The sequence below is a fragment of the Sminthopsis crassicaudata genome, chromosome 3, assembly GCF_048593235.1.
Source record: "Sminthopsis crassicaudata isolate SCR6 chromosome 3, ASM4859323v1, whole genome shotgun sequence".
Taxonomy (NCBI): Eukaryota; Metazoa; Chordata; class Mammalia; order Dasyuromorphia; family Dasyuridae; genus Sminthopsis; species Sminthopsis crassicaudata.
Window position 1 is genome coordinate 213570276 of NC_133619.1, and position 26096 is coordinate 213596371.

The following is a 26096-nucleotide window of genomic DNA, read 5'->3' on the forward strand; positions in this document are numbered from 1 at the left end:
TTTCATTGTGTTGAAAATTTTTTCAATTTAACAATCAATTCAAGTTCTTGGAATTTAGGTAGTTGTGGAGCTTTGATGGCTACTGGAGATTTTTAAAAAGTCCTCCAAATCCATTAGAAAAACTACAAGATGGAAAAAAAAAAAAAAAAAAGTCAGGCATCAACAAAGTAGGTTTATATTGACCCGAGTTGTCCTGTAGATAAGACACCCAGTGGCGTGTCCAACACTGCATTGAAAATATCTGCTTTCAAAAGGCAGAGATTGGGGGGGGGGGGGAGAGAGAAGGAGGGTTGGGTGGTTGAAGCACCTTCCCCACCTTCATTTTGGACAGGTTGACTGATATGCTCCAAGGAAATAATTCAACATGGAGAATATGTCAGCCCTCAATAGCTCCTCAATCTGCTATGGCTTTACAGCAGCAGCAACTAAAAAAAAAACAAACAAAAAAAAAAAACAACTTCTTTTCAATACATAATAGATAAATTTCACCCCCCCCAAAATAAAAGGGACAAAGATTTTCTCTGTCCAAATAATTTCTATTCTAAGGTTAACCCTTCTGTGTGCTGTTAATGCTTGATCATACGCTTAATCTTAAATCTACACCCAAAAGATTTCAATTTAAATCTAGACCCCAAAAACAAAAACTAAAAATGAATGACTTGACAAATTGAGGTTTACAGTGTATAGTTTAGAGACAACACATATACAAGAGGAAGAGTTGGAAGCAAAGCCAAGTGATAACACATCCAACGGGGGTATATGTCTATACAATGAATGTGGTGGAATGTCAGAGAAAAGCTCCATACAAATTAATGTGCATTCTTCTTCTTGAAGCTGAGACTCTGGATTACTCCAGGTGTCCAATTCAAGAAACAGGGAGCTAGGGGAAGAAACCATTCCTGTCATTCCAATTTTATAAGTTCCACATCAAAGATGAGAGTAGCATTTGGAGGAATGATGCCTGGTGACCAGTGGAACCATAAGCATAGTCTGGAGAGATGGTCATTTTTGCTCTCTGGCCCACACTCCTCTGGGCAACTCCTTCTTCCCAGCCTCGAATCACCTCCTGCTTGCCCATCACAAATTTGGAGGGTTTATTTCTATCACGGGAAGAATCAAACTTTTTTCCATTTTCAAGCACCCCAGTGTAGTGCACCATGCAGGTCTGGCCTGGCTTGGGAAAGGTGCGCCCGTCTCCCAGGGAGATGGTCTCCACCTGCACTCCCGCCCCAGCCGGCCCTGAGCGGGTCGGGGGTCGCTGCTCCGAGGGAGCACAAGATGAGACCAGAAGAGGCAAGGCGGAGGCGGGTGGATCGAACGGCGGACTCGGCCTCACGCGCTGCTCCCGGCGGGCAGAGGGACAGACTCGGTATCAGGCCTTTTCAAAGCATACAGATGTACTTCATGAATTGTTCCCTGTGGGGTGCATTAAACATCTGCTGGTCTTAGTGGACCATCTGACTTTCTGGGTAGAGGCCTCTCCCCTTCAACAAGCCACAGCTTCCGCTGTGGTCAAAATCCTCCTTGAACGAATTATTCCAAGGTAGGGGGTAATAGAACATATTGAATCAGACCAGCGTACCCATTTTACAGCTAAGATCCTGCAATCCTTAGGTAGAGCCTTAGAAATACTCTGGGATTTCCGTCCTTCACGCCACCCTCCTTCCTCAGGGAGAGTGGAAAGGATGAATCAGGAAATCAAGAGGCAGCTAACCAAATTGGCTCTGGAGAGTCAGCTACCTTGGACAAAGTGCCTTCCCCTTGCCCTCTTGAGAATAAGGACTAAGCCTCGTATAGGGCTGTCACTTTATGAATTGTTGTTTGGCCATCCATACTGGGATGCTAGTCAAAAAACAAGTAGATCCAATTTTTGAAACCAAAGATTTATTCTTAAGGAAATATATTTAATGCTGGTGACTCATGTGAAGGAGGGTTCACCACCAATATAAGCCAGGAGACTGGATCCTGATTGGGTCCTGGAAGGAAAACAAGTTAACCCTGAGGTGGGAAGGCTCTTTCCAGATCCTCCTGACATCTCATACTGCAGTCCAGACCAAAGAAAGAGGGTGGACTCGTCGTTCCAGAGTAAAAGGCCCTGGGGAGGCTCAAGGGAATGATTCTAGTGATAGGTTGAAACTGAAACTAAAAACAAAAATTAAGAACTAATGGACTTCTTCTGGGAATTTTTATTTGGGGAACATTGTTAGGTATTTTTCTTGTCATAGCTGAAAACTGTTAGACTGTTTTGTTATGCCTTAGAGATTTGACATGGGACCAGAACCTGAACCAAAACACTAGGGATTGCTACTTATAAGCATTGGGTTAATATCCTCTCTTCCCCTGGTACACCCCCCCTCAACTCCAGCCCCACGATGGGAGAACACCTTTCAGACCCTAATACAAACTGCAGCCTCTAGTTTTAATTTGACAGATTGCTGGATATGCAACACATGACACAAGGGCCATGGGTTCCTATTCCCTTAGACCCCATTTGGATATCCAGTAATGAATCTCTTACCTGACATGGTATTGGTTTTTGGTCATATGAGGCCCTTAACAGAGGAAAGGCAAGGGAGGTACTGCCTCCACCAAAATAGGATGAATGGTAAAAATATGGGAATGAGTCAATGTGAGTGGACCTTATATGATAACTAGAATCCATTATAATAAGGAGGATTGTACTAAGTATGAGGATAAATGGACTAGTACACACATACAATTACCAGACAGAACGTGGTCAAAATGTGTGGATGACCCATTGTATGAACAATCAGACAGTTTGAAATTTTGTCAACTCCAATCAGCAGCAGCAGGAGCGAGGGAAGCTACCAGGGTGGCAGGGTGCAAGAGGAGAAACAGTACAGGAACAGACTCTCTCCCACGGTATAGCTGGCAATGGAAGAACTCCACCTCGAGGGGACACTTCAAACAATTCTGGAGTAGGGATAACCCAAGTGACAATTATTGCAATACAAGTTGCAGATGGAAGAAAAGGAAGAGGGCATGGAGCTGTCGGTATGGAAAATGCACCAGTAGGCCTTTGGGAAATTTAGCTGGTTATTACTATCCCGTAGTGCCTAATTGGACTTCGATATTCCTTCAGGCACAACCAGCTCTGGGATTGTGGCTCAACAGCCTACACCCAGTTGCCTCGGAATTGGACAGGGAGCTGTTATATTAGACTAGTCAGGCCTAACTCTTTTTCCTACCAGAACAGGAAGGAGGACAATTAGGGGTCCCATTGTATGATAATTTGAAAAGGGAAAAGAGAAATACAAACACTTCTCTCACTTCTGCTGGAGATGCCAACGGATGGGGGGACACTTGGCCCCCTGAGAGGATAATCTGAGAGTATGGGCCCCGCTACCTGGGCTCAGGATGGGAGTTGGGGCTACAGAAGCCCAGCGTATATTTTGAATAGGTTAAGTTGGCTTCAAGCTGTGGTGGAAATTATAACCAATCAAACCGCCAGGGCCCTAGATCTCTTGGCTGATTAGGCTACCCAAACCAGGGAAGCTTTTCTACAACACAGATTGGTTTTAGATTATCTGTTAGCAGAAGAAAAAGATGTCTGTGGGAAACTTAATCTAACCAACTGTTGTATGAAGATTGATGACAACAGACAAGTAGTGAAAGAAATAACCCAAAGTATCAGGAAACTGGCGCACATGCCAGCACAGACTTGGAAGTCCCCGTTAGAGACCTTTTGGTGGTCATGGTTTAGGGGCATCTGGTGGAACAGCTTTTATGGTTTGGACTCATCGCCGTTAGTGGGGTAATACTGCTTCCAATTTGTCTACCCTACATGATTAAGCTAATCACTAATATTGTCCAGAGTTCATTGTCTAAGTTAATACAAGAAAAGTGTAGCATTAAGCTGATGTTGCTCCAGAAAGATTGGAAAGACCCGGATGGGTAGATAGAAAGTGTGAAGAATTACTAAAGGAACTTCAGCAATCTTGGGAGACTTCCATTACCAGATAAAAGAGGAGGGATTGAGTGAGACATATTGAAAGTCTCCCAGAGACACTTCATTAAAATAATCAAAGTCTGAGAGCCCCAGTTTCCATTTCTCAGAAATAAAAATTACTAAGCCTTTTACCATAATGCTTATGTGACAATCACATTCTGTAAAGCCCTTGCAGAAGTCCACAAGCTTCCTTATTCCCTGAATAAGAACTTGCAGAAGACTACTAGTTTCCTTATTCCCTGCAGGTAAGGACCCAGCTAATGAAATTAAAAGCCAATAGGAACGGGGTAGGTGAGGGAAGTACTGTGGTTTTTGTGGGTTTTGATGATAAAAGCTTGCTGACAGTGCTTATCAAGTGGCCTCCTGCACTGAGTTTTTCCTTGGTGCTGGGACCACCCAATTCTCAAGATTCTAAATATAGGAACTTTCTGTCTGTACTTGGAGATGCCTCTGAGTAACTGATTTGAGTCAGGGTCTTGCTGTCCCACAGAGTCATACAGAGGCTAGATTTGAATCCAGGTCTTCTAGACTCCAGGCTCAGAGCTCTTTCTAGACATCCTACCACCTAATTTTCTCTAATCTGAAGAGCTAGTCAGGTTCTACTGCCCAGTTTCCCAGCACAGAACAATGCAAAGAATACTGGTCTTAAGCTGGTAACACTGGAAAAGCCATTCAACCTTTCTAAGCTTCAGTCTCCCCATTTATGAAACAAGATTGTAAAAGGGATCCTGCTAGATTCAGCTCACAAAAATGTAAGCAAAATACTTTGTAAACCTTAAATCATTATGAAAACATGAAGTATTACTGGTAATTGTCTGAAGTTGGGTGATTCCTTTGTCCTCTAGGCCACAAGTTCTTCATATTTTAAATGAGGGAATTAATTTGACTGAGTAGGTACTTAATAAATGTTTAATAGGAGCTGGACTAGGTGATAATTGGTACTTAATAAATGTTTATTGGATAATTATGGGAGCCATAGTATGATATAACTAATGGAGTTTTCCTAACCTTTAACAAAGATTTAAAGATACCTGCCTGAAGATGAACTTATTTACAGATTATCGCAAGGTGGGAAGGGAAGGTAGATGAAGCAGTGGATAAAGCACCTGGCTGGAATCCAGAAGACCTGAGCTCAAATTCAGCTTCAGACAGTTACTAGTTGTGTGAACTGAGCAAGTCACTTAACACTGTTTACCTCGGCTTCCTCATCTATAAAATGAGCTGGAGATGAAAATGAAAAACTGTTCCAGTATCTTTGTTTAAAAAAAAAAAAATACTAGCCAATGAAGTGTCCCTGAGTAGGTCATTTAACCTCTCAAACCTAAGGGAACCCTCCAAGAGTATATGAACTGTGGACAGGTTGTGATCTACTTGGAGGGAATTTTCATACCAAAAAATGTTCTTGGTCTAATGACATACAATTCTCAATGAGTAGTAACATAATCCTTGCCTTTGAGAAGCATATAACCTTGGTAAGAAAAAAACAGATAGATTGGACAATGGGTCAAAGATGAATCACTAAGACACACATGGCAGCTAATTCAAGTGTAAGAAATTCCCTCTTCAAAGGTCGTTTACAGCACACTTAGTTAGCTGTGAACAAGTTCTTTTACTTCCCTCATAGCAAAACATAAGTTTATTGCAGGCAAAGACTTTGTTGCTTTGTCTTTGTCAACTCCAGTACCTCAAATGCTGTCAACATTTTATTGTTTCTTGAATTGAATTAAAAATAGTACTCAGACCAACTGGAGTTATTCTGCAAGGTCCCCTGTTGCCATGATATTGTAAGAAGTGCCATCTCCATGGAAATCAAAGACCTTCAGCAGAACCCTAATTCCATGCTAGATATAAACAGCTGGCAGATTTGATTTAAAAATCCAAGTTAGAATGGGGATTGCTTATATACTTCTGCACAATTTACAATGCTACATACAATTATTACTTTTATCATCCTCAGAGCTAAATGTGTATCCTCAAAGGTATATGGTCATATGGTTCTTAAAATCCAGATGTGGGCTTGGTCTAAGGTCCTGGCAATCTAATCAGATCGTGATTCTTGATAACAACACCTGATAATTATACTTATTTCTGTCTTTTTGTTTTTAAAAATGCTCTATAACTTCTGGCATTTTTTTTTTCATTCCCCCCTTTACCTTCTCTATCTTCCTTGTCTATAACTGAAGGTATTAAGAAACAGGACAACTTTTCTTTACTATATTGTGATAAATGTCACTCTTCATGTTGACTCAGATCTTCCTGCATGAAAGATAATGTTCATTAAGGAAAAATGGACTATAAAAATTGGAACAACTGGTTTAATAATTCATCTGCAAAAATAAATAAATAAAATCATTTCAGGTTCAAGGGCTTCCCAAGAAATAAACACTAGCAGGCTAATTTCCTGTAATGTCATTAAAGTGCCACCTAGTGGCATTAGCTGAATTTAAATTTGACAGAGCAGCTTTTTTTTTTCGCTTTTTTTTTTTTTTCTGTTTCAAAATATATCTCTATTGGGCTGGCATGTTAATATAAACTTAGCAGAAGAGGCCTTAGAGATCATGGAATCTAACCTTATTTTTAAAAAAAATTTATTTACTTTATTCTGAACTTAAGAAATAAAAAAATCATTCCAATTAAATTATCTTCTCGTTTTATAGATGAAGAGATAGGTCCAGAAAATAGAAATCACTTACTAATAATAGTTAGTGGCACAAACAGTATTAAAACACAAGTGTCTTGATTCCAAATTCATTTTTTTTTTATAATACCATGCGGCTTCCAGAATGATCTTGGATTAATTTATTATATAAATATAATATATATTATATAATATAAATAATATTTAAAGACTATTTACCATACATACTAGAGATAAATAACTCTTCCTGAGCTCATTGAGACTAGAAAAAGGAAGAACTCAGAGGGTAAGGTAGGTCATATATACCAGATTACTACTTGGGAGGTAAGATTGATGGTGAAATAGAGCAGAAGGGGTTGGTTAGGAGAGATCTGGAAGGGAAGAAAATCCTCTCTTATTCTGATCAGAAAAGCTGTCTCTAGTTTCTTTACCTTCAGGCTAGACTGCTATGGTGAAGCCTCAGGATTTATTTTAGAATTCACTAGAGGCCATAGTTTGATTTCTTCTGATTTTGTTCAAGACACAGAGAGTTAGTTAGCAAAGCCCATCCACATTGGGCTGTTGCAGCTACCAGTTGGCAAAAGGATTTGGTACTTGAGGTCTCACCACCCAAGTATAAGAGACCAAAGAGATCTTGGTCAGAGGTGCTTAGAACAAGAATTCAAGCCTCCTATATACAGCTGAAAGATGGATGGTCACAAGGTCAAAAGGAGAGGCCTTCTTCTTAGCTCTCAACCCAGAAAAAAAGAAGAGGTATCTAATCCATCAGAATAGATTAGAAAGAAAAGGAGAGGCTTAAATTCTATGAATATAAAAATTTTACAATGATAAACTAAAAACCATTTACATCAAAAACCAAGTATATATATAATATGTGAAAAGCTAAAGAAATGGAATTTATTTTCTATAAAATACTTGAGAAGCAGGAGTTAAAGGAAAAGGAGCTTGAGAGTGGCTGAAAGTTTGCAGGGGCTTGAAGCAAGGTTGGACAACAAGCTATTAACATTCTTATTAAAATTTTATTGTTTTAAAAATTATCTGCAAGTTCAAAAAAAAAACAATCTTGAAAACGCTCTCAAAAAGCAGGGGTTCTTAACCTGAGGTTTTAAAAACATTTTGATAATTGTATTTCAACATAATTGATCTGATTTGTATTCCTATGCATTCTATTTATTTAAAAAATATTATTCTGAGAAGGGGCCCACAGGCTTTACCAGACTGCCAAGGGGTTCCTGTTCATCCTTTCTCAAATTTCTGAATAAAGAATAAAATAATCATTCTAATCCTAAATAAGACATTCTGAATCAAAATTCTTTGTGTTCTGAAATTGCAGAGCAGTATCTTTCAGTCCTTTTAAGATCAAAATATCTTGATTATTTAACATGCTGTCTGTCCCTTAATAAGCATTTTTCTTAAAAATGGAGAGGAACAGAGAAAAGTGCCTAGATATGATTACTAAAGCAATTCCCATAGCAAGAAAGTATAGAATGATTATTTATTTTTGTCATTCAGTCACTTTAGTCATGTCCAGTTCTTTGTGAACCCATTTGGGGTTTTCTAGGCAAAAGTACTGGAGTGATTTGCTATTTTCTTCTCCATCCCATTTTACATGGGAGGAAACTGAGGCAAATAGAAGTAAGTGAATCGATCAGGGTCACACAACTACTAAGTAAATGGGGACATATTTGAACTCAGGTATTCCTGATTCCAGGTGAGGCACTCCAGTCACTGCACTACCTAGCTTCCCAACATAACCACATTTAACATTTTTAAAGCACTTTCCATATATTATCTCTATTGATCCAAGTAACAACCATATGAAGAAGGATTTGGTCTTACTTTATAGATGGAAAAAATGAGATTTTCTTATGATTATATATATAGTAGACGTTATATTAGATTGTACGCTCTTTGAAGGCAGGAATCATCTTTTGCCTCTTTTTGTATTCCCACTATTTGGCATAGTGTCCAGAACACAGTAGTAAAGTATTCAATGTTTGTTGATTAACTGATGACCCTCTTGATCTCAAGTCCAAAACTTTTTCCATGTCCTCGGCACTGAGAAGTTCCTTTTACATGTTAACTTTTTCCAGTAATGAAAATGTGCCTTTCCTTTTTTCTAACTCCCTTCTACCTATCCCACAGGCCCATTCCCCAATGAGAAAGAAAAAAACAAATCCCTGACACAAATATATAGTCAAACAAAACAGATTCTCCGCTGGATCAATTCTAAAAGAAATAGAACAGAGGCAGAGTCAAGGTAGAGTGGGAAGAAGTATTGAAATCTAGCTCTCCCCCAACACTTTCTCAATAAAGATGTAGAGAATGTACTTTTGATTAAAGAGCCAAGTGAGTTTTTTTTTTCCCCCAAATCTTGGATAGTTTAGGGAAATGGACAGAGAGAAGGATGAAAGAGAAAAAAAAAGGAGTGATGGGGACAGAAAAAGAGGTCTGGCCAGGTAGAAAGCATTCTGTCACCCAGACCTGACAAGACCAGGACAGGAAGGAAAGAGATCCCAGGAGATCTCCGAGAAAGCACTGGATCAAGGAAGGAGGGGCCATGTCTATTGCCCACCACCAGTACTGGATCACAGATCTAGGGCAGAAAGGAATGATGGAAGCCTCTGACATAGGAACAGCTTCTAGGAAAGCAAACAACTATGACTTTGGTTCCTGGAGCAGAGGAGAAGGTCCTAGACCAAAAGGGGAGCCAGTAGTTCAAATGCTCTGAACACACAGGTCAGTAGTAGCTGAGTCACACAAAACTTGATAAACTCCCAACCAGAAATAAACTGATAGACTCCAACTTGAGCCAGAAACTTGCAGAAGTAAGACTAGGAAGGGCAGTAAACAGACCACTCCCTGAGTCACCTCACTGGAGGTACTAAAAACTTATAGGTGTCCAGCTTAGAGCTATGAAAGCAGCAGTTTATACAAGTTTTCCCTCTCGTCATTTCTTAAAGCAAAACAATACTCCAACACACCATACAGCTAATGATGGGTAACTTCTCACTTTCTAAATCATTCTACCACAAAAAGATCAAGAAAACATGTACAAAATAACAAGGTTATGTGATGATCAATTGGGATAAACTTGGCTCTTCTCAACAATGTAGTGATTCCAGGCAATTCCAACAGACTTGTGATGGAAAATACTATGCACATTCATAGAGAGAACTATGGAGACTGAATGTGGATCAAAAGATACTATTTTCACCTTTTTTATTTGCTTGTTTGTTTGTTTCTTTCTCATGGTTTTTTCTCTTTTGATCTGATATTTCTTGCACAATATGTTTTAAAGAATTGCGCATATTTAACCCATATCAGATTGCTTGTTGTCTTGGGAAGAGGAGAGGTAGGGGAGAAACAAAGTCTTCCAAAAATAAATGTTGAAAACTATCTTTTCATGTATTTGGAAAAATAAAATAGTATTTAATTTTTTTTAATCATCTAGTCCATTCCCTTTATTTTACAAATGATTAAATTGATGCTGAGTCCACAGCTCCTTCTAAAACTATTTCAAAATAAATGCCAGTATTAGTATGAAGCACTTTGTTGTTGTTGCTGCTGCTGGTGGTGGCAATAGTGATCATTCAGTTGTGTCCAACTCTTTGTGAATGTGTGGACCATCCTTTTCATGGGGTTTTCTTGGCAAAGTGTTAAGGGACAGATCAATTCTCCGAGAGCCTCCACAGCTGTGGATCATAGCATCTGGAGGAGTTTCAGGGCAGCTTTTGCTGTCACAGGTGTGGACTGGAAATGAGATAAATTGGAGGCACAGGGAAGAGGAGGGAGATCAGACAGTGTAACGGCCTCAGAGAAAGGCAACTGCCTCTCAGGCTCCTTATACCATCCTCTCACAAGAGGAGATCCATTCTGCAGGTTTGGGTTGGATCTCCAGCAGCCAGTCAGGTGGCTCCCACGTATTTCAACAACTTTTGTATAACAACAGCAAAGAAATGGAGTGGTTTTTGCTGTTTCCTTCTACAGTGGATTAGCACTTATTTCCCTGCTGAACTGAATTTATAGTTAGTATTATTGTCACTATTATGAATTTCTATCACTTGTCTTTTTGATATTGTTAAAGCCTAATTTTTCCCTTTTCTAGTATTCCTTGACTCAGAGACTGGAGTCTTCGCTTCCCCATCTCCATCTTTATTGCCTCTTTTCAGAAACTTACCTTCAGTATCTATTCCTCATTTTATCTGCTCTTTTGTTCTTGATCTTTTCCCTAAAAACTTTGAAATTGCACAGCTCATTTATTTTGTGTTTAAGCCTCAAAAATTTACTTCATACAGTAACAATAGAGTGAGATCATTGTTATTGATAACAGCATATCCAAATTAAATATATCTTTCATGACATATGGGAAGTAGGATCATGACCAGTATCTTTTTAAAAAGAAATCCTTACAGAACTCTGAAGTTCAAATAAAGATTAGCCTAAAGCACAGTTATCCACTGGCTCATTTTACTGCTGTCTGTATTAACAGAAAGTAATAAAGATGAAAGTAAAACTATAAGTAATCTGCCATTTCTTAGCACTATGCAGACCTGGAGCGCTGATAAGTTATTTGAGTAATCTGAGAACTCATGATACAAGTTGAGTAAAAGGCAATAAAATCTGCACAAAATGTCAAAAAGGCTCACTTCAAAAATGATTATAACCCACACAGGAGCATTAATAGTCTATACTAATGCTCTACTTAAAACAAAATCAAATTGGTATAACCTACAAGGAAGTATGAATTGAATTTACAAGCATCTGATTTTCATTTAAAGTAGAGTATTTTATTTTGGCCATTGGACAATGTAAACCTCACAAAATATATGATGTGTTTTCTTTACATGTTAAGAAATGTCTTTAGACAAGAATTAATTGCAGCCACAACAAAATGGCAAGAAAGATTGTAGATATTTTCTTTGTTCCCCATTCAGCAAAGATTTTGCTCTATGTGAGTTTAGCCTTGGGCCAGATAGATGGCTCAATGGATAGAAAGCCAGGCCTGGAGTTAGGAATGCTCATCTTCCGGAGTTTAAACCTGGTCTCAGACACTTACTATGTAACTCTAAGCAAGTCAGTTAGTCCTGTTTGCCTCAGTTATCTCATCTGTAAAATAAGTAGGCAATAGGAAGGTCACATGAGGTCACAAAAAAGAAGCAGAAGCAGAAGAATTCTACTCTTCCCGCCATAAAAGTTTTTTCCTGATATCTTATCATGTGAAGTAATGTTAGATTCTGACATGTTCTATCATGAAGGAAAGGCTCAGAGTATTGTCTAGTGATAAACTGGGTAGATGTGATGAATATTTGGGCATCATGACTCATGAAACAAAGAAAAACACAAAATAGCTCTCAGTCTTATACAGCTTCTTTCGCCTTCTATAGCACATGGTAGCAGAGAAGCAAAAATGTAGAAGAATTTCAAAATTTCAAAAGAAGGATAAAGCTTAGATTATCTATAAATAATAATAATGATTTAACTCTAGGTACTCAGCATGCAAGATTCTTATCCAACAACTAACAACATGGCACACTACTGAAAGAAAATTTTCACATCAATATTTTCTATTATGCTAAAACAATAAGTGAAGCAAAGTATCTTTGCCAAGAAAGACTCAAATGAGGTCACAAAAAATCCAACTATTGAAAAGTTAGTCTATTTTAAAGATAAAATTAAATCTCAACAAAGCAAGACAATCTGCCATGGTAAAAAGCAAAATCTTTAACCTAATTAATTTTTTTGTAAAACTAAAACACAATAAATACACTGATTATTGTACACTGTACAATAGAATAACAAACCTTTTAAAAAAGAAATTAAATTCTCCACTTAATCAATGATATGTGCACATGAATAAGATAAAAGGAAGCATTGAATAAATGAAAGGATGGCAGGTTTTTTCTGGAGTTAGACATGACAAAAGGAGATAGTATTCGTAAAGCAATTTGCAATCCTTAGCGTGCTAAAAAATGTTAGCTATTAGTATTAACAATTATTAGTAAACACTTGAAAACTTGATGATTTACTGACAAAGACATATCTCTTTTTGTAATACTTTAAGGTGAACCTCAATTTGCTTATGTTTCTGGTTTCCTTAAAAAATTCTGATCAGAGGTCTGAGGGACTGCTGTGATTGATTAGCATTTCAGGAAAAGAAAGGAAATAAGACATACAGTCTTTCTTCCCTGTTGTGACACGGGAGCCACCTGCCAGTGGCTGCTATAGGTCTAACTCAAACCTGTAGAATGGATCTTTTCATGTGATGAGAAGCAATTGCATTCTCTGACCTCCCTTCTCTTCTCTTTTGCCTCCAATTTATTTCATTCCCAAATCACAAGGAACATCTGCACCAGCAAAGGCTGCTTTGCACTCCACAGCTGCAGAGGCTGTGGGAGAACTGAGCAGCCCCTTCACTTAGGCATGGTCCTTAATACTTACCTACTTCCCTTCTAAGTATTCCACTAGATTGTAAGCTTCTTCAAAATTGCCTTTTTGTAATGGCAAGGAACTGGAAATCTGAGTGCCTGTCCATCAGTTGGGGAATGGCTGAGTGCAATGAAATATTATTGTTTTATAAGAAATGATGAGCAGGCTGATTTTGAAAAAGCCTGGAAAGACTTATATGAACTGATACTCAGTGAGGTGAGCAGAACCAACATAACATTATTAATTGTGATGGAGTTGGTTCTTTTCAATAATGAGATGACTCAAGGCAATTCCAATAGACTTGGAATGGAAAGTGCAATCTGTATCCAGAGAAATGGAGATAGTGTGGATCAAAGCATAGTATTTTCACCCTTTCATTATTGTTGTTAAGATTTTTTTCTTTCTCCTAGGTTTTTTAATCAGATTTTTCTTGTGCAGTGTGATGAATAAGGAAATAATGGTTAGAAGAATTGTATGTGTTTAACCTATATTAGATTGCTTACTATCTTGGGGAGAGGAGAGAGGAAGAAAAAAATTGGAACACAAGGTTTTGAAAAGGTGAATGTTGAAAAATATCTTTGAATTGCAAAAGGAGTGGAAGCCCATCAATTGGGTAATGGCTAAAGTGATTGTGGTACATAAAGGTAATGGAATATTATTGTTCTATAAAAAATGATGAACAAGCTGATTAAAGAAAGGCCTGAAGATTGACATGAACCGATGATGAGCAAAACAAGCAGAACCAGGAATACATTGTACACAATAACAGTAAGAATTAACTATGAAAATCTTGGTTCTCAGTAGTTCAGTGATCCAAAAGAATCCCAATAGACTTTGGACAGAAAATGCCATTTGCAACCAGAGAAAGAACTAAGGAGACTGAATGTAAATCAATACATGCTACGTTCACTTTTCTCTGTTTTTTCATCTCTCCCATGATTTTTCCCATTTGCTCTGATTTTTCTCTCCAATATAATTCATAAAACAAGGTGTATTAAAAATAAATAAACTAAAAAAACCATACATATCTACTAACCTAGGTACCCATTCATGCAAAAATATAAAATAAAATTTTTCCTGCATTAAGATAAAAGTATCTTTGCATGTGTTTGGGGAAATAAAATACTATTTTTTAAGTAAATAAATGAGATTGTAAGCTCCTTTTGGGCAGGGGCTGTCTCAGACCTCAGTTAGACCCAGTGCTCTATCCACTGCACAACTAATTGCCCCTACCTGGCACATAGTAAGAACTTAATACATTTTATTGATTGATTGAATGTTCCTCTCTATCTTTGCCCACTCTTCTCTTACAATATAAAATACAATACAAAAGTGTATATTTGGTACTCTCATCTTCTTTCTTTATATTTATTACTGAAGCAATGCCATTCACTGCTCTGGCTTCCTGAATCTTAATATCCAATGCTCTGTTGTATGCTTTCTTTTTTTTTTTTTTTTCCTGAGGCAATTGGGGTTAAGTGACTTGCCCAGGGTCACACAGCCAGGAAGTTTGTGAGGCCACATTTAAACTCAGGATCTCCTGACTTCAGGGCCAGTGTCTGTTATACACTTTCAACCAAAGTTTCCAATTATATTTGTCATTATATTCCTACAGATACCCTTCACATTTTAACCTTTCTTTGTACATTCTGATGTCTGAAATACTCTTCCTCCATCATCTCTATCTGTTAAAATCCTATCCATCAAGATATATCTTCAATATCTCTTCTCCAAGAACACTATCTTATTCCTTTCAATGAGATTTAATTTTTCTTCCTGGGGGAAGCTAGATAATGCAGGAGATAAAGCACACATTTTGAAATCAGGAGGACTTGAGTTCAAATCCAGACAATTACTAGCTGTGACATCTTGGACAAGTAACTTAACCCAATTTTCTTGCCAAATTTTTTTTTCCTCTGAATTCTGGTAATATTTTGTTCTGTCCAAGAAGACAGCATATGCAAAGCATTATTATTATTATTATTATTATTATTATTACTATTATTATTATTATTATTATTATTATATAAATCTTACTTCTGGAATCTCTTCTTTCCTCTCTATTTTCACTGATATCATTAGTACCTACATTATTGTAATAATTTCCTGATAGGTTGACACCTCTACTCTCACTCACTTCCAAGTCACTCTTTATAACACTGCCAGAAATAATATTCTTTATATAGAAAAATGTCCCTCTTCTGCTCAAAAAAATCTTCATTAACATCCTATTGACATCAAATATTATCTAAACTCCTTTTCCTGGCATCCAAGTTGCTTTTTAAAAGGTAGTACTCTACCTTTCCAACATTTTTCGCATACTTCATACACTTGAATTTCCAGCTAGTTTGAGTTATGCTACTCAAACATGACTTTTCCTTTCCTTTTTCTGAGTTATTCTCGATACCTGTAGTATGTTCTTTCTCCTTGTCTTTATTTATTAAAATTCCTACTTATTCTTATATTATCCTCCATAATAACTTTCCTTCTTATGAAATTCTACATTCAGTTTGCCAATGTTCACCTAAAATGCATCACTTCAAAATGGTCACAATACTCTACATGTGGTCTGATCAGAAAGAGTACAGATTCTCACTCCCTTTTCTGGTCCAGGACTAGAGGCAGGTAGATATCATAGTGGCTTGAGGACTAGACTTGGAATCAAAAAGACCTAAGTTCATGTCCTAACTGAGACAGCCTCAGTAAAAATTGAATAATAATAACACCCACCTCATAGGGATTATTGTGAGGATCAAATTAGATAACATATGTATTTTGAAATTTTTAAAGTGCTAAGTAAATGCTAGAAATGATGATAATGATTTTGATGATGATGGTGATTATATATTCCTCTGGCAACTAACTAGTATGAACTATGATATACTTTTATTTTTCATTGTAGCTTTTTATTTACAAGATATATCCATGGGTAATTTTTCAGCACCGACCCTTGCAAAACTTTCTGTTCCAACTTTTTCCCTCCTTCCCCTCACCTCTTTCCCCATATGGCAGGCAGACCAATACATGTTAAAGTATAGGTTAAATACAATATATGTATATATATATATATATATATATATATATATATATATATATATATATATATATATATATATATATATATATATATATATATATATCCATACAGTTATTTTGCTGCACAAGAAGAATCAGACTTTGAAATAATGTAAAATTAACCTGTGAAGGAAATCAAAAATGCAAGTGGACAAAAACAGAGGGATTGGAAATGCTATGTAGTGGTTCACACTCATTTCCCAGAGTTCTTTCACTGGGTGTAGCTGGTTCTATTCATTATTGAACAAATGGAGCTGATTTGGTTCATCTCATTGTTGAAGAGACCCACATCCATCAGAATTGATCATCATATAGTATTGTTGTTGAAGTATATTATGATCTCCTGGTCCTGCTCATTTCACATCAGTTCTTGTAAGTCTTTCCAGGCCTTTCTAAAATCATCCTGCTGGTCGTTTCTTACAGAACAATAATATTCCATAACATTCATATACCACTATGTATATGTAGTATACTACATATACATATACATGTAGTAACACTGATGGATTAAAGAGTATGCACATTTTGATAACTTTTTGGGCATAGTTCCAAATTGCTCTCCAGAATGGCTGGATTCTTTCACATCTCCACCAACAATGTATCAGTGTCCCAATTTTCCCACATCCCCTCCAACATTCAGCATTATATGATATACTATTTATAAATGTACATATTTTTAATGTCTGAAAATTTCACCCTCTATAACTTATGAGTATTATGTGATAACACCAGAAAGGCTGAAAATGTTTGGAAATCACTACTATACAAAGATTTCCAAACTTTGCCTGAGGTATTCAAGTACCACTCCTGGGCCCAAACTTCTGCTAATACAGGTTATCACATCTCCCTACTGGCTCACCAACTGGATAATCAGCCTCCAAAAAGCATGTTCCAGTGGAAACTTCAAAACTATTTTGTAGCTAAATATTTTTTTTTCCTTTTTCACTGCTCCAAGGGAAATAATTAAAATTTTCATTTTAATAGTTTTGCTAGTCCCTTCCCTCTAAGAAGACTTTTCATTTACCCTTGATATATCTTGTATACATAGTTATTTGCATGTTGTCTCCTCCACCAGAATGTGAGCCCCTTAAAGTCAGAGACAATATATTTTTCTTTCTTGGTATCCCCAGGGCTGTGGCATATAATACAATATTATTATATTGCTTATAGTTAGATAATTATTATACTGGCATATAATAAGTGGTTAATGAGTATTTGTTGACGGACCTTTGAAACAGTCAACTTAGAAAAGACATACAATTGTTTAACTCTAACATTAATGAAATCAATGATAAAAATAATAGATTACATTTACATAATTCAACCTAAGAGCTATACTTAAGGTAAGCAATGAATAACTGTTCCTAATACCTTTAAGAATGAGGTAGAATGAATTAGCTTCTATAGGAGCCCTCACAAAGGATTGTATACAGATATTGAGGATTTCTTTTAAAAGGTAATGTTTTAAAATAATATCTCTTTCTGCACACAGGTGATGATAACACAGAAACTGGATTTAACAATACTAGATTTACATGGCATATATTACATAATATTAGATTATACGGAACATTACATGGTAATTCTTTCCTCAAAGAAATTGTGGGGCAAGAAAGCACTAGTGAATGTCTTTGACTCGGGCATACCATCACTAGTCCCATAAACCTAGAGGAAAAGGATCCTTAGGTACAATAATATTTATGGCAGCTCTTTTACTGGTGATAAAAAAAACTTCAAGTTAGGAAATCTTCATCAACTGAGGAATGGCTGAACAAATTATGGTAAATGAATAAATGACATTATTACATCATCAGAAATAACAAAAGGATTTAGAGAAAACTGGATAGATTTATATGAACTGATACAGAGTCATAGGGTAGTGAACAGAATCAGAGAAACAATAAATAAAACAAAATCACTGTAAAGACAAACAACTTTGAGAAAGTTATAAAAACTCTGATCAATACAATTGACCAACTATGATTAGAAAATACTGATGATAAAAACAGGTTACCTGTCTTCTAAAGGTTAAATTAAGTTCTTGTACTTTATTCTCAAAAAAGAACCAAAACAACATTACTAAGTTGCAGTCAAGTTATAGTGCATCCCTGTGGCTGATCAAACCATATGTACATGGTATAATCTACTACTATCAGGCACAAATAGTTCACATGAACATTTTTAGAGTGGAGAGGTCTCTAAATTTAAACATCTCCTATTTCTTTTGAGCTACTGTCATTGTTTCACCCATAGAGCTCACCTTCTTTGATACAAGCAAGCCATGCTAGGTAGGACTTTGACAGCATTTTCTGTCATACAATCAATTCCAAAGTTCAAGCCCACCCACCTTCTAAAAAAAGATGTGATAGACTCAGAAAATCAGTCTCACACACAAACACAGACATAAAAAACATGGAGATTTGTTTTATTTTATCTTGCATATTTGTTACAAGGATATGTAGGAAGGAAGGAGGGAGGGAGGGAAGGAGGGAAGGAGGGAAGGAAGAAAGGAAGAAAGAAAGGAAGGAAGGAGGGAGGGAGGGAAGGAGGGAAGGAGGGAGGGAAGGAAGGAAGGAAGGAGGGAAGGAGGGAGGGAAGGAAGGAAGGAAGGAGGGAAGGAAGGAAGGAAGGAGGGAAGGAGGGAAGGAGGGAAGGAAGGAAGGAAGGAAGGAAGGAAGGAAGGAAGGAAGGAAGGAAGGAAGGAAGGAAGGAAGGAAGGAAGGAAGGAAGGAAGGAAGGAAGGAAGGAAGGAAGGAAATGAGGGAGAGAGGGAGGGAAGGGAGGAAGAGAGAGACAGAGAGAGACAGAAACAGAGAGAGAAACAAGTTACAGAGAAAGAAATACTGTAATGTCAATGACAAAAGTAAAAAAATGATCCTGAGACAGTTCCAATATTCATAAAAAGAAAGTAAGGCTAGAATAGAGATGTCAAACTGGAGGGCTATTGACATCAAGATTAAAATATAATTGAGAAACATTTAATTAAATAAAAACACAAAAATCATACTGTTAATTTATGATTTAAAAAAAAAACAATATGAAGCCCATGGGATCTCATTTCCATTTGAGTTTAACACTGACTTAGAAGATAAATATAGCTATATTTATTAGCATTTAGGTGCATAGACAACACTCCTGATTGGGTAAGGATCATTAAAAGCCATTAGTTAATTCAAGACAATAATTAAAAGGATTTCTAACTTATTCTTGAATCAGGACAATCCTTCAACTAATCTTTTCTGTTACATTCTTATACTTCAGTTTGAAATACATACTTCAGCTTTCTGAGGGAGCAGATGTGTTAGGATTAGGTAATTCAACTGGATCACAAAATCGTTCACCTTAATCTGAAGTCAACCATTGTCTCATGTAGATTAACATTTTAGAACTATGGAATATCACAGGACAGAAATAGCGATCCTCTTAGGAAAATTTCCCCTAAAATCTCCACAAAATACTCATTGAGTGATGAAAATTGGAATATTTCAGTGACAGAACTGAAAATAAGACATAAGGAAGGGCATTCTTGCAGAGAGGACTAAAATGATTGTCATATCTTATAAGTTAATGTGGAATAGAACAATTATAGAAACAGCCTTGTTAACATCTCTCATCAGCAGACTTGATAAAAGGGAGGCCTCATAACAAGCACTCTGAATTTACTGCACTCCTCTAAATTCTAATCAACAGGAGAATGATAATTTGATGAACAAGCATAGTATCGCATGTCAATGAGGTAGACTTAATTCCGATACACAACAACTTTTCCTTATCTGCTGCATTGGCATTTTGTTCTTAGGGTACTACAGAATTTTAAGGCTGTGCTGGGACTGTACAATACCAAGCCAGTGGTAGGAATAATCACTCTATTTCATCCAACTATCTTAATCCCTGATGTTCATCTGTAAATGGAAAGATTTCAGGACAATCTAATTCTGTCTTTCAATATGTACATATGTTTTGATAGGTTAGCCCAGTCCTTAGAGGTACATCTCACCTCCCTATATCCTATCCTATTCCTATCTTTGCAGCAATTCTTGTCCAAAAGAATTAACACTTTTTAAGGATAATAAAAATCTGATTCTTTTGAAGATTACATAGTTTGTCATTAAAATGAAATTCTACCTGATTCATTTGTGTAAATCAAACAACTGTGTGCCTAGGGATGCTAGGAATATGAAATATTCATGTCTAAACTACTGGAATAAAATTTGGTTCCTACCTGTGACACAAAAGGTCTGGGGGGAAGAGCCGGTGGTGGAGGTAACAGTCCTGGTTTAGCAGCTGAAAAAAAAAACACCATAATACGTTACTATAATTTCTTTTAAAAGGTAAAGAATTCTTATCTATAGGTAAGAATACTTGAAATGTTTTAAATATATATGCAAATGTTGATCTACTCTGTTCTTTAAAAAAATAAATACTAGTACACATTTTTTCTAACCATTTCCCCCCACTTTATTCAGACATCCAAATCCAAGTATTTACTGAAGCAATTTTTTATAAAGACTTAGTGAGTAAGCAGGAGTGAAATGGCATCACATAAAGCATAAGACTGGAAAACACATTTTAAGAAATCAGTTATTATTCAGAGGTTTATCACTTAACTTTAGAATAACAGAGCTCTCTTACTCTTTTGCCTTTCTCTTGGTTTGTTTTTTGTTTGTTTGTTTATTTTGGTCATTGAATTATAAATAAATATAAGGAACAGACCAGGAAAAATAAAAGGAATAATACTCAATGTCAGAATTTTTTTATTCCTAAATATTATGTTGAGTTGCTTCAGTCTTGACCTCATTTGGGGTTTTCTTGGCAAAGAAGTTGGAATGATTTTGCCATTTTCTTCTCCAGCTCATTTTATAAATAAAGAAAACAGTGTTAAGTGACTTGTCCAGGGTCATATAGTGAAGCAGTGTCTGAGGCTAGACCTGGATGAAGAAAAATTAGTCTTCCTGATTTTAGGCTTTAGCATTCATTAATATGATATAATGTAAAAATATGATATTACATATAGTATATAATAAACATAATATAATATAACCCTTAATATAAAGAGTTATGGGGAACAGATTTCACATAGGAAAAAAAAATTGAGATTAATGACTAAAATGATATTTTATGAGGAAGCTTGATGTTCTAGATAGAACATAGGTCCTGAATCTGAATCCTATCTCTAACCTTTAGCCTGTGTGATTCTAAACAAGTCTCTTTGTTTTAGTTTCTTCATCTGTAAAATGAAGATAATGGAAGTAAGTCACAGGATGGTTGTAAGAGATACAATGAAATACACATGTAAAGCATTTTGTTTAAAGTGATATTATATATATATATATATATAAAAGCATATATATATAAATGTTTGCTACCATCATCATTAAATTTGGTGAATTTCTTATAGATTTCAATTTTCTTTGTTAGCCCTGATCCCTATCAACATGGATAAGTTGCTGATTTGTATTACACACACACACACACAAAACACACAACATATACATATGCACGCACACACGTGACATAATCTGATTCCATATGAAACCTACTTTTAGAAAAAAATATTTTTTTATTTTTTAAAGTTATAAACTTCAGCTAAGTCAGGAATAATATCTGTCACTAAATAATTGAGGAAAATATATCTACTAAATAATTAGAATTCATGAAAACTCAGTAGAACAATATAAAAATCAATTTTAGTGTTACATAAAGCCTATTTTTAAACTGGCAATATAAATCATCTTACTTGCAAAACAGAGGAAAATAAAGTTTTCTATTCAGGTGTAGGAGATTCAGAAATATATAGCATATTCGGTAACATTAGTATAATCACTAGTGTCCTAAGAGAACTAATGCCACTTTTCATAGATTTTTACAAATATTTCTCTAACCTTAATGGAACAGTTCAAGGGAGTTGTGAAAGGGAAAATTTCAGGAGGGAGTTTGCTTTCTTAATGTAACTCAGAGTAATGTAATGCTGTCTTTCATTCCAAGCTAGTGACCTGATATGGTAACAAACATGTGGCCCATACATTATTTCTCTCAATCTGTCTCTTATTAAATCCACGAAACAGTGTACAAGGTCAAACTGCAGGGGTACTGAAGTTCTGCACAGGCAATTGTAATGAAGAATCTTAAGTTTAAAAAGTACATATCAAGTAGGGTTGATGAAAGTCACATGTAGTAACCATTTAAGGTCCCTCTATCAAATATAGACTTCTGAAGTCCCAGTCATTAAATCACCACTCTTAGACATTTCCCAATCCAATGCTTGTTTCCTTGGAAAAATCCAAACAATTTTACTTAAGTAATTTATATATTAAAGCAAAATCCCATTTACAAAAAAAAAAAAAAAATATACTAAACAAGTGAAAATCCCATCCACATATCTTTTCCAAAACTGAACAGTCTTTTAAAATATATACATTATATTTGTTTCAATGTAAAGACATCCAGCCTCAACAAAAACTGTTTTCATTATTTAAACTTTACAACCTAAACCAAAAAACACTACCCATCAAGAGCTGAAGCAAAAGTAAACATCCACAGAACAACTATTTTTAAAATAATTAAAATATTTAGTATAACTAGAAGTAAACACTGCTCTAAAGCAAAAACAAAATGAAAAAAATAATTTTACATTGCCAAAAAACATAAAATATTATTTACAGAAGGACTTTTGTTATATCTTTCATCTGTTCTAACTTCTCTTCTGTGACATAGGTACCACTATAGGTCACCATCACTTCACATCTGAACTTGTAGCCTGTTGATTAATCAAATCTCCTCCAATCCAGTCCATTCTCCATGTAATTGTCAGTGTTCTTCCCAAGTTATAGTTCTGAATCACATCACATTTCTATTCAATAAACTCCAGTGGGCCCATAAATCCTCCAGCTTCAAATATAAAATCCTCTGTCACTGAAACTCTTTACAACTTACCGCCCTCCCACTGTTCCAGCTCTCTTACAACTTTCCTTATTCCTCACACACATGACGACCTAGAAACTTGCCTCCATTTTGTTCTTTACATATAACATTCTGTCTCTCAACTCTTTGCATTTGACTGGCTGTCTTTCATAACTGAAATCTATCTCCTGGCTTTCTTCAAATCCCAGATAAAATCCCATTTTCTATAAGAAGCCTCTCCTGATCTCCCTTAATATTAATGCCTTCTCTCTGATGTTTTTCTTTTCAATTTCACCTGCATATGATTTGTTGGAGCATAGCTATTTATATGCTGTCTCCCTCATTAAACTATGTGAATGTCTTGAAAACATGGACTTGCCTTTTTTTATATCCCTAGCACTTAGTTTAGTGTCTGGTACAGAGTAGATGCTTAATAAATCCTTTTGTTTGTACAACACTTTATTTTCCTGATTTTCAGAGTCTGTTTGGCAAAGATACTAGAATGATTTGCTATTCCTTTTTCTAACTCATTTTACAGATGTGGAACTGAGGCAAAAAGAATTAATTGCCTTGCCTGGGGTCACACACTAACTAGTAAGTGGATTCCTATACTAGATCTAAATCAAAAGAATAGATTTGCTCTAAACATTTTAAATTGTAAAATATTGTTTATACTTTACATTTGAAAATGCTTTATGAGTATAACTAAATAGAAAAATGAATATTCCATTGCTGTTTCAGCTTTGCATCTTAGACCTGGGACCATCTCAGAAGGCTTGCTTGAAAACTATTCTCTGTTATCTATTGCTGAATAGCAACTGGTTGCACCTCTTAGTTATTTTCATCAATCTCATATACACTATTTCAATTGAGTCAGAGTATTTTGTATACTACAGAATACTGGAACAGAAGTTCTTAGTATGTCACAGATCACCCAGAGAGAAGGAAAAAAATAAAGAATTCAAGAAATCATTTCTAAGTCTAGCAAAACACAGAAGCATGACATAAAATCATCAGGGACCTTTATTTTAACATTTATTAATATATTATGCAGTCAAAAATGTTAAATAAAAAAACTGAACTTGGAGTCACATGACTTAGGTTGGAATTCTGATTGATTGACACTACTTGTCTTACCTTGGACAAATCATTTAAATTCTCTGGGCCTCAGTTTCCTTACCTGTGAAATGATACTTTGGACTCTAAGGCACTTACAATTCTAGATGTATGATTCTATTATCCTATAAATCTATTCTTATTCTCATTCTCTTCTCCGTCACTCTATCTCTATCTCTGTATGTGTGTCTATCTCTGCCTATGTCTGTCTATTTCTCTTTCTTTCTGTCTCCCTCTTTTTCTCTCTCTCAACTTGCTTTAATGATGATTTCAATCCTCAAAGTTGAATGACTTGATGAAGAAAACTCCTCTCTTAAAAATTACTCTCACCCATAAGAAATTAGTACTTAAAATAAAACGAATGTGAACTTCTGCAGTGATATAGCCCCACTCCAACTTAGAATTTGTTCTCAGGAGAGGAAAGCTGGACATAGTTTAACATGAACCCTATATTTTTGAGAGAATATATTTCAATGGGTTTCAAAGGCTTTGAAGAAAGAATAGGTAATATCCTATGGGTTAAAATTCTACTATTATCATTCTAGGTCAGAGCTTTCATTCTAAAGGATAAAATTCTGAACATAGAAAAGAGAAACAATTTAATAAGATGAAAAAAATGGAGAGTTGACTAAATAGACCTATGGGTATGTGCAGGGAAATAACCTTTTAAAAGATGCATACAGAAAAGTAAATAGGCAAGGAGAGAAAAATTTAAAAGTATAGAAAGATTCTGTAAAAATAGTGTCAAGAGCATTAAAACAGAAAATGTAAGGTCCTTGAGGGAATGGAATTGCTTTGTGCCTTTATTTTACAGCACCTAGCACTATATCTGACATAAAGAGGACTGATTACTGTGGAAGGGGTTCTGCCCTAGTTTAGAGCACTATGGGTATGCATTTTTGAATAATAATGACAAACTAGAAAAAGTCTGGTGTAAAGCAACCAGTTACAGAAGGACCTCAAGATGTTGCCACAAAAATATTGGTTGAAACGATTCTGTTTCACCTGCAAAAGGGGCCTTCTTCAAGGACTTGGAGGGCTATTAAATAAAAGAAGAAATAGACATGTTGTGCTTGGCCCTAAAGGATAGAAGTAGGAACAATGTGTGGAAACTATAGAGAAGCATATTTGTCCTTGATAGAGGGAAAGACTTTTTAATCACTTATTAAAAAAAAAAAAAAAAAAAATTTAGGCTGCCTTAGCAGATAGATGACTTCCCAACATTAGATACATTCAAGTCAATAATGAACAGTCCATTTTTGCATATGCTGTCAATAAAATCTTTGTTCAGGTTATGGACTCTTTCTCTAAATTGTAATCCTTCTCTGGGAGCAGATTTCTTTCTAGAAGCAGCCTTAGTTTCAGTTCAGTGTAATCATCCCGAATGCAGCCAGGGATGAAAGTCCAGATCCTTTATTTTCTCTTGCCAAGTACTGAATTTTTTTCTAGGCCCGATTAGCTTTCTTAGAGGTCTATCTCTCTCCTTGGTTCCAGAGAGCTCTTGTCCGAGTGTCTCCAGCCAGCACAAAGGCGGAAGTGGGAATGAATCTTGACTCTGAATCTCAGAAAGTGGGTTTGTAAATCTCCCAGAAGTCAATCCTAGTTGTGAATCTTCTGGAGTCCAAGAGCAGGCTTTTCCTTTTCTCCTTATATATCTCTGTAAAGGTGTGAAGTCTAATGTGTGAACCAATGAGTGAACTCCTTTAAAGGTGTGAACTAAGTACATCACCTTGTCTCAAGTTCTCGCCCATAACATCTCCTTGTAGGATCAGATCAATCACACTGAACCATGCTAAATTAGATAATTATTGTCTCTTATCCATTCCAGTGACTTAGCACCTTGTAAGAATCCTAATATTCAGGTATAGAATAGCACTTTCTAAGTCCTTTTAACATTGAGATCCTGATTTATTTTCAACCAATAGGTCTTTATTAAGTATATTTCTTCATATTTCCAGGACTTAAGTG

The 26096-nt window shown here is 36.0% G+C and overlaps 1 protein-coding gene and 1 pseudogene across 6 annotated transcripts in view; both read right to left on the bottom strand.

Moving 5' to 3' along the window:
- Positions 1 to 26096, bottom strand: part of REPS2 (RALBP1 associated Eps domain containing 2) — a 267978-nt gene that overhangs the window by 37621 nt on the left and 204261 nt on the right. For all 6 annotated transcript variants that reach the window (XM_074299901.1, XM_074299899.1, XM_074299897.1 and 3 more), the window contains one exon: positions 20335 to 20396. In XM_074299901.1, coding sequence (XP_074156002.1) covers positions 20335 to 20396 — 62 coding nt within the window. The remainder of the gene's footprint in view (positions 1 to 20334; positions 20397 to 26096) is intronic.
- LOC141560999 (peptidyl-prolyl cis-trans isomerase FKBP1A pseudogene) lies at positions 248 to 1248 on the bottom strand (annotated as a pseudogene).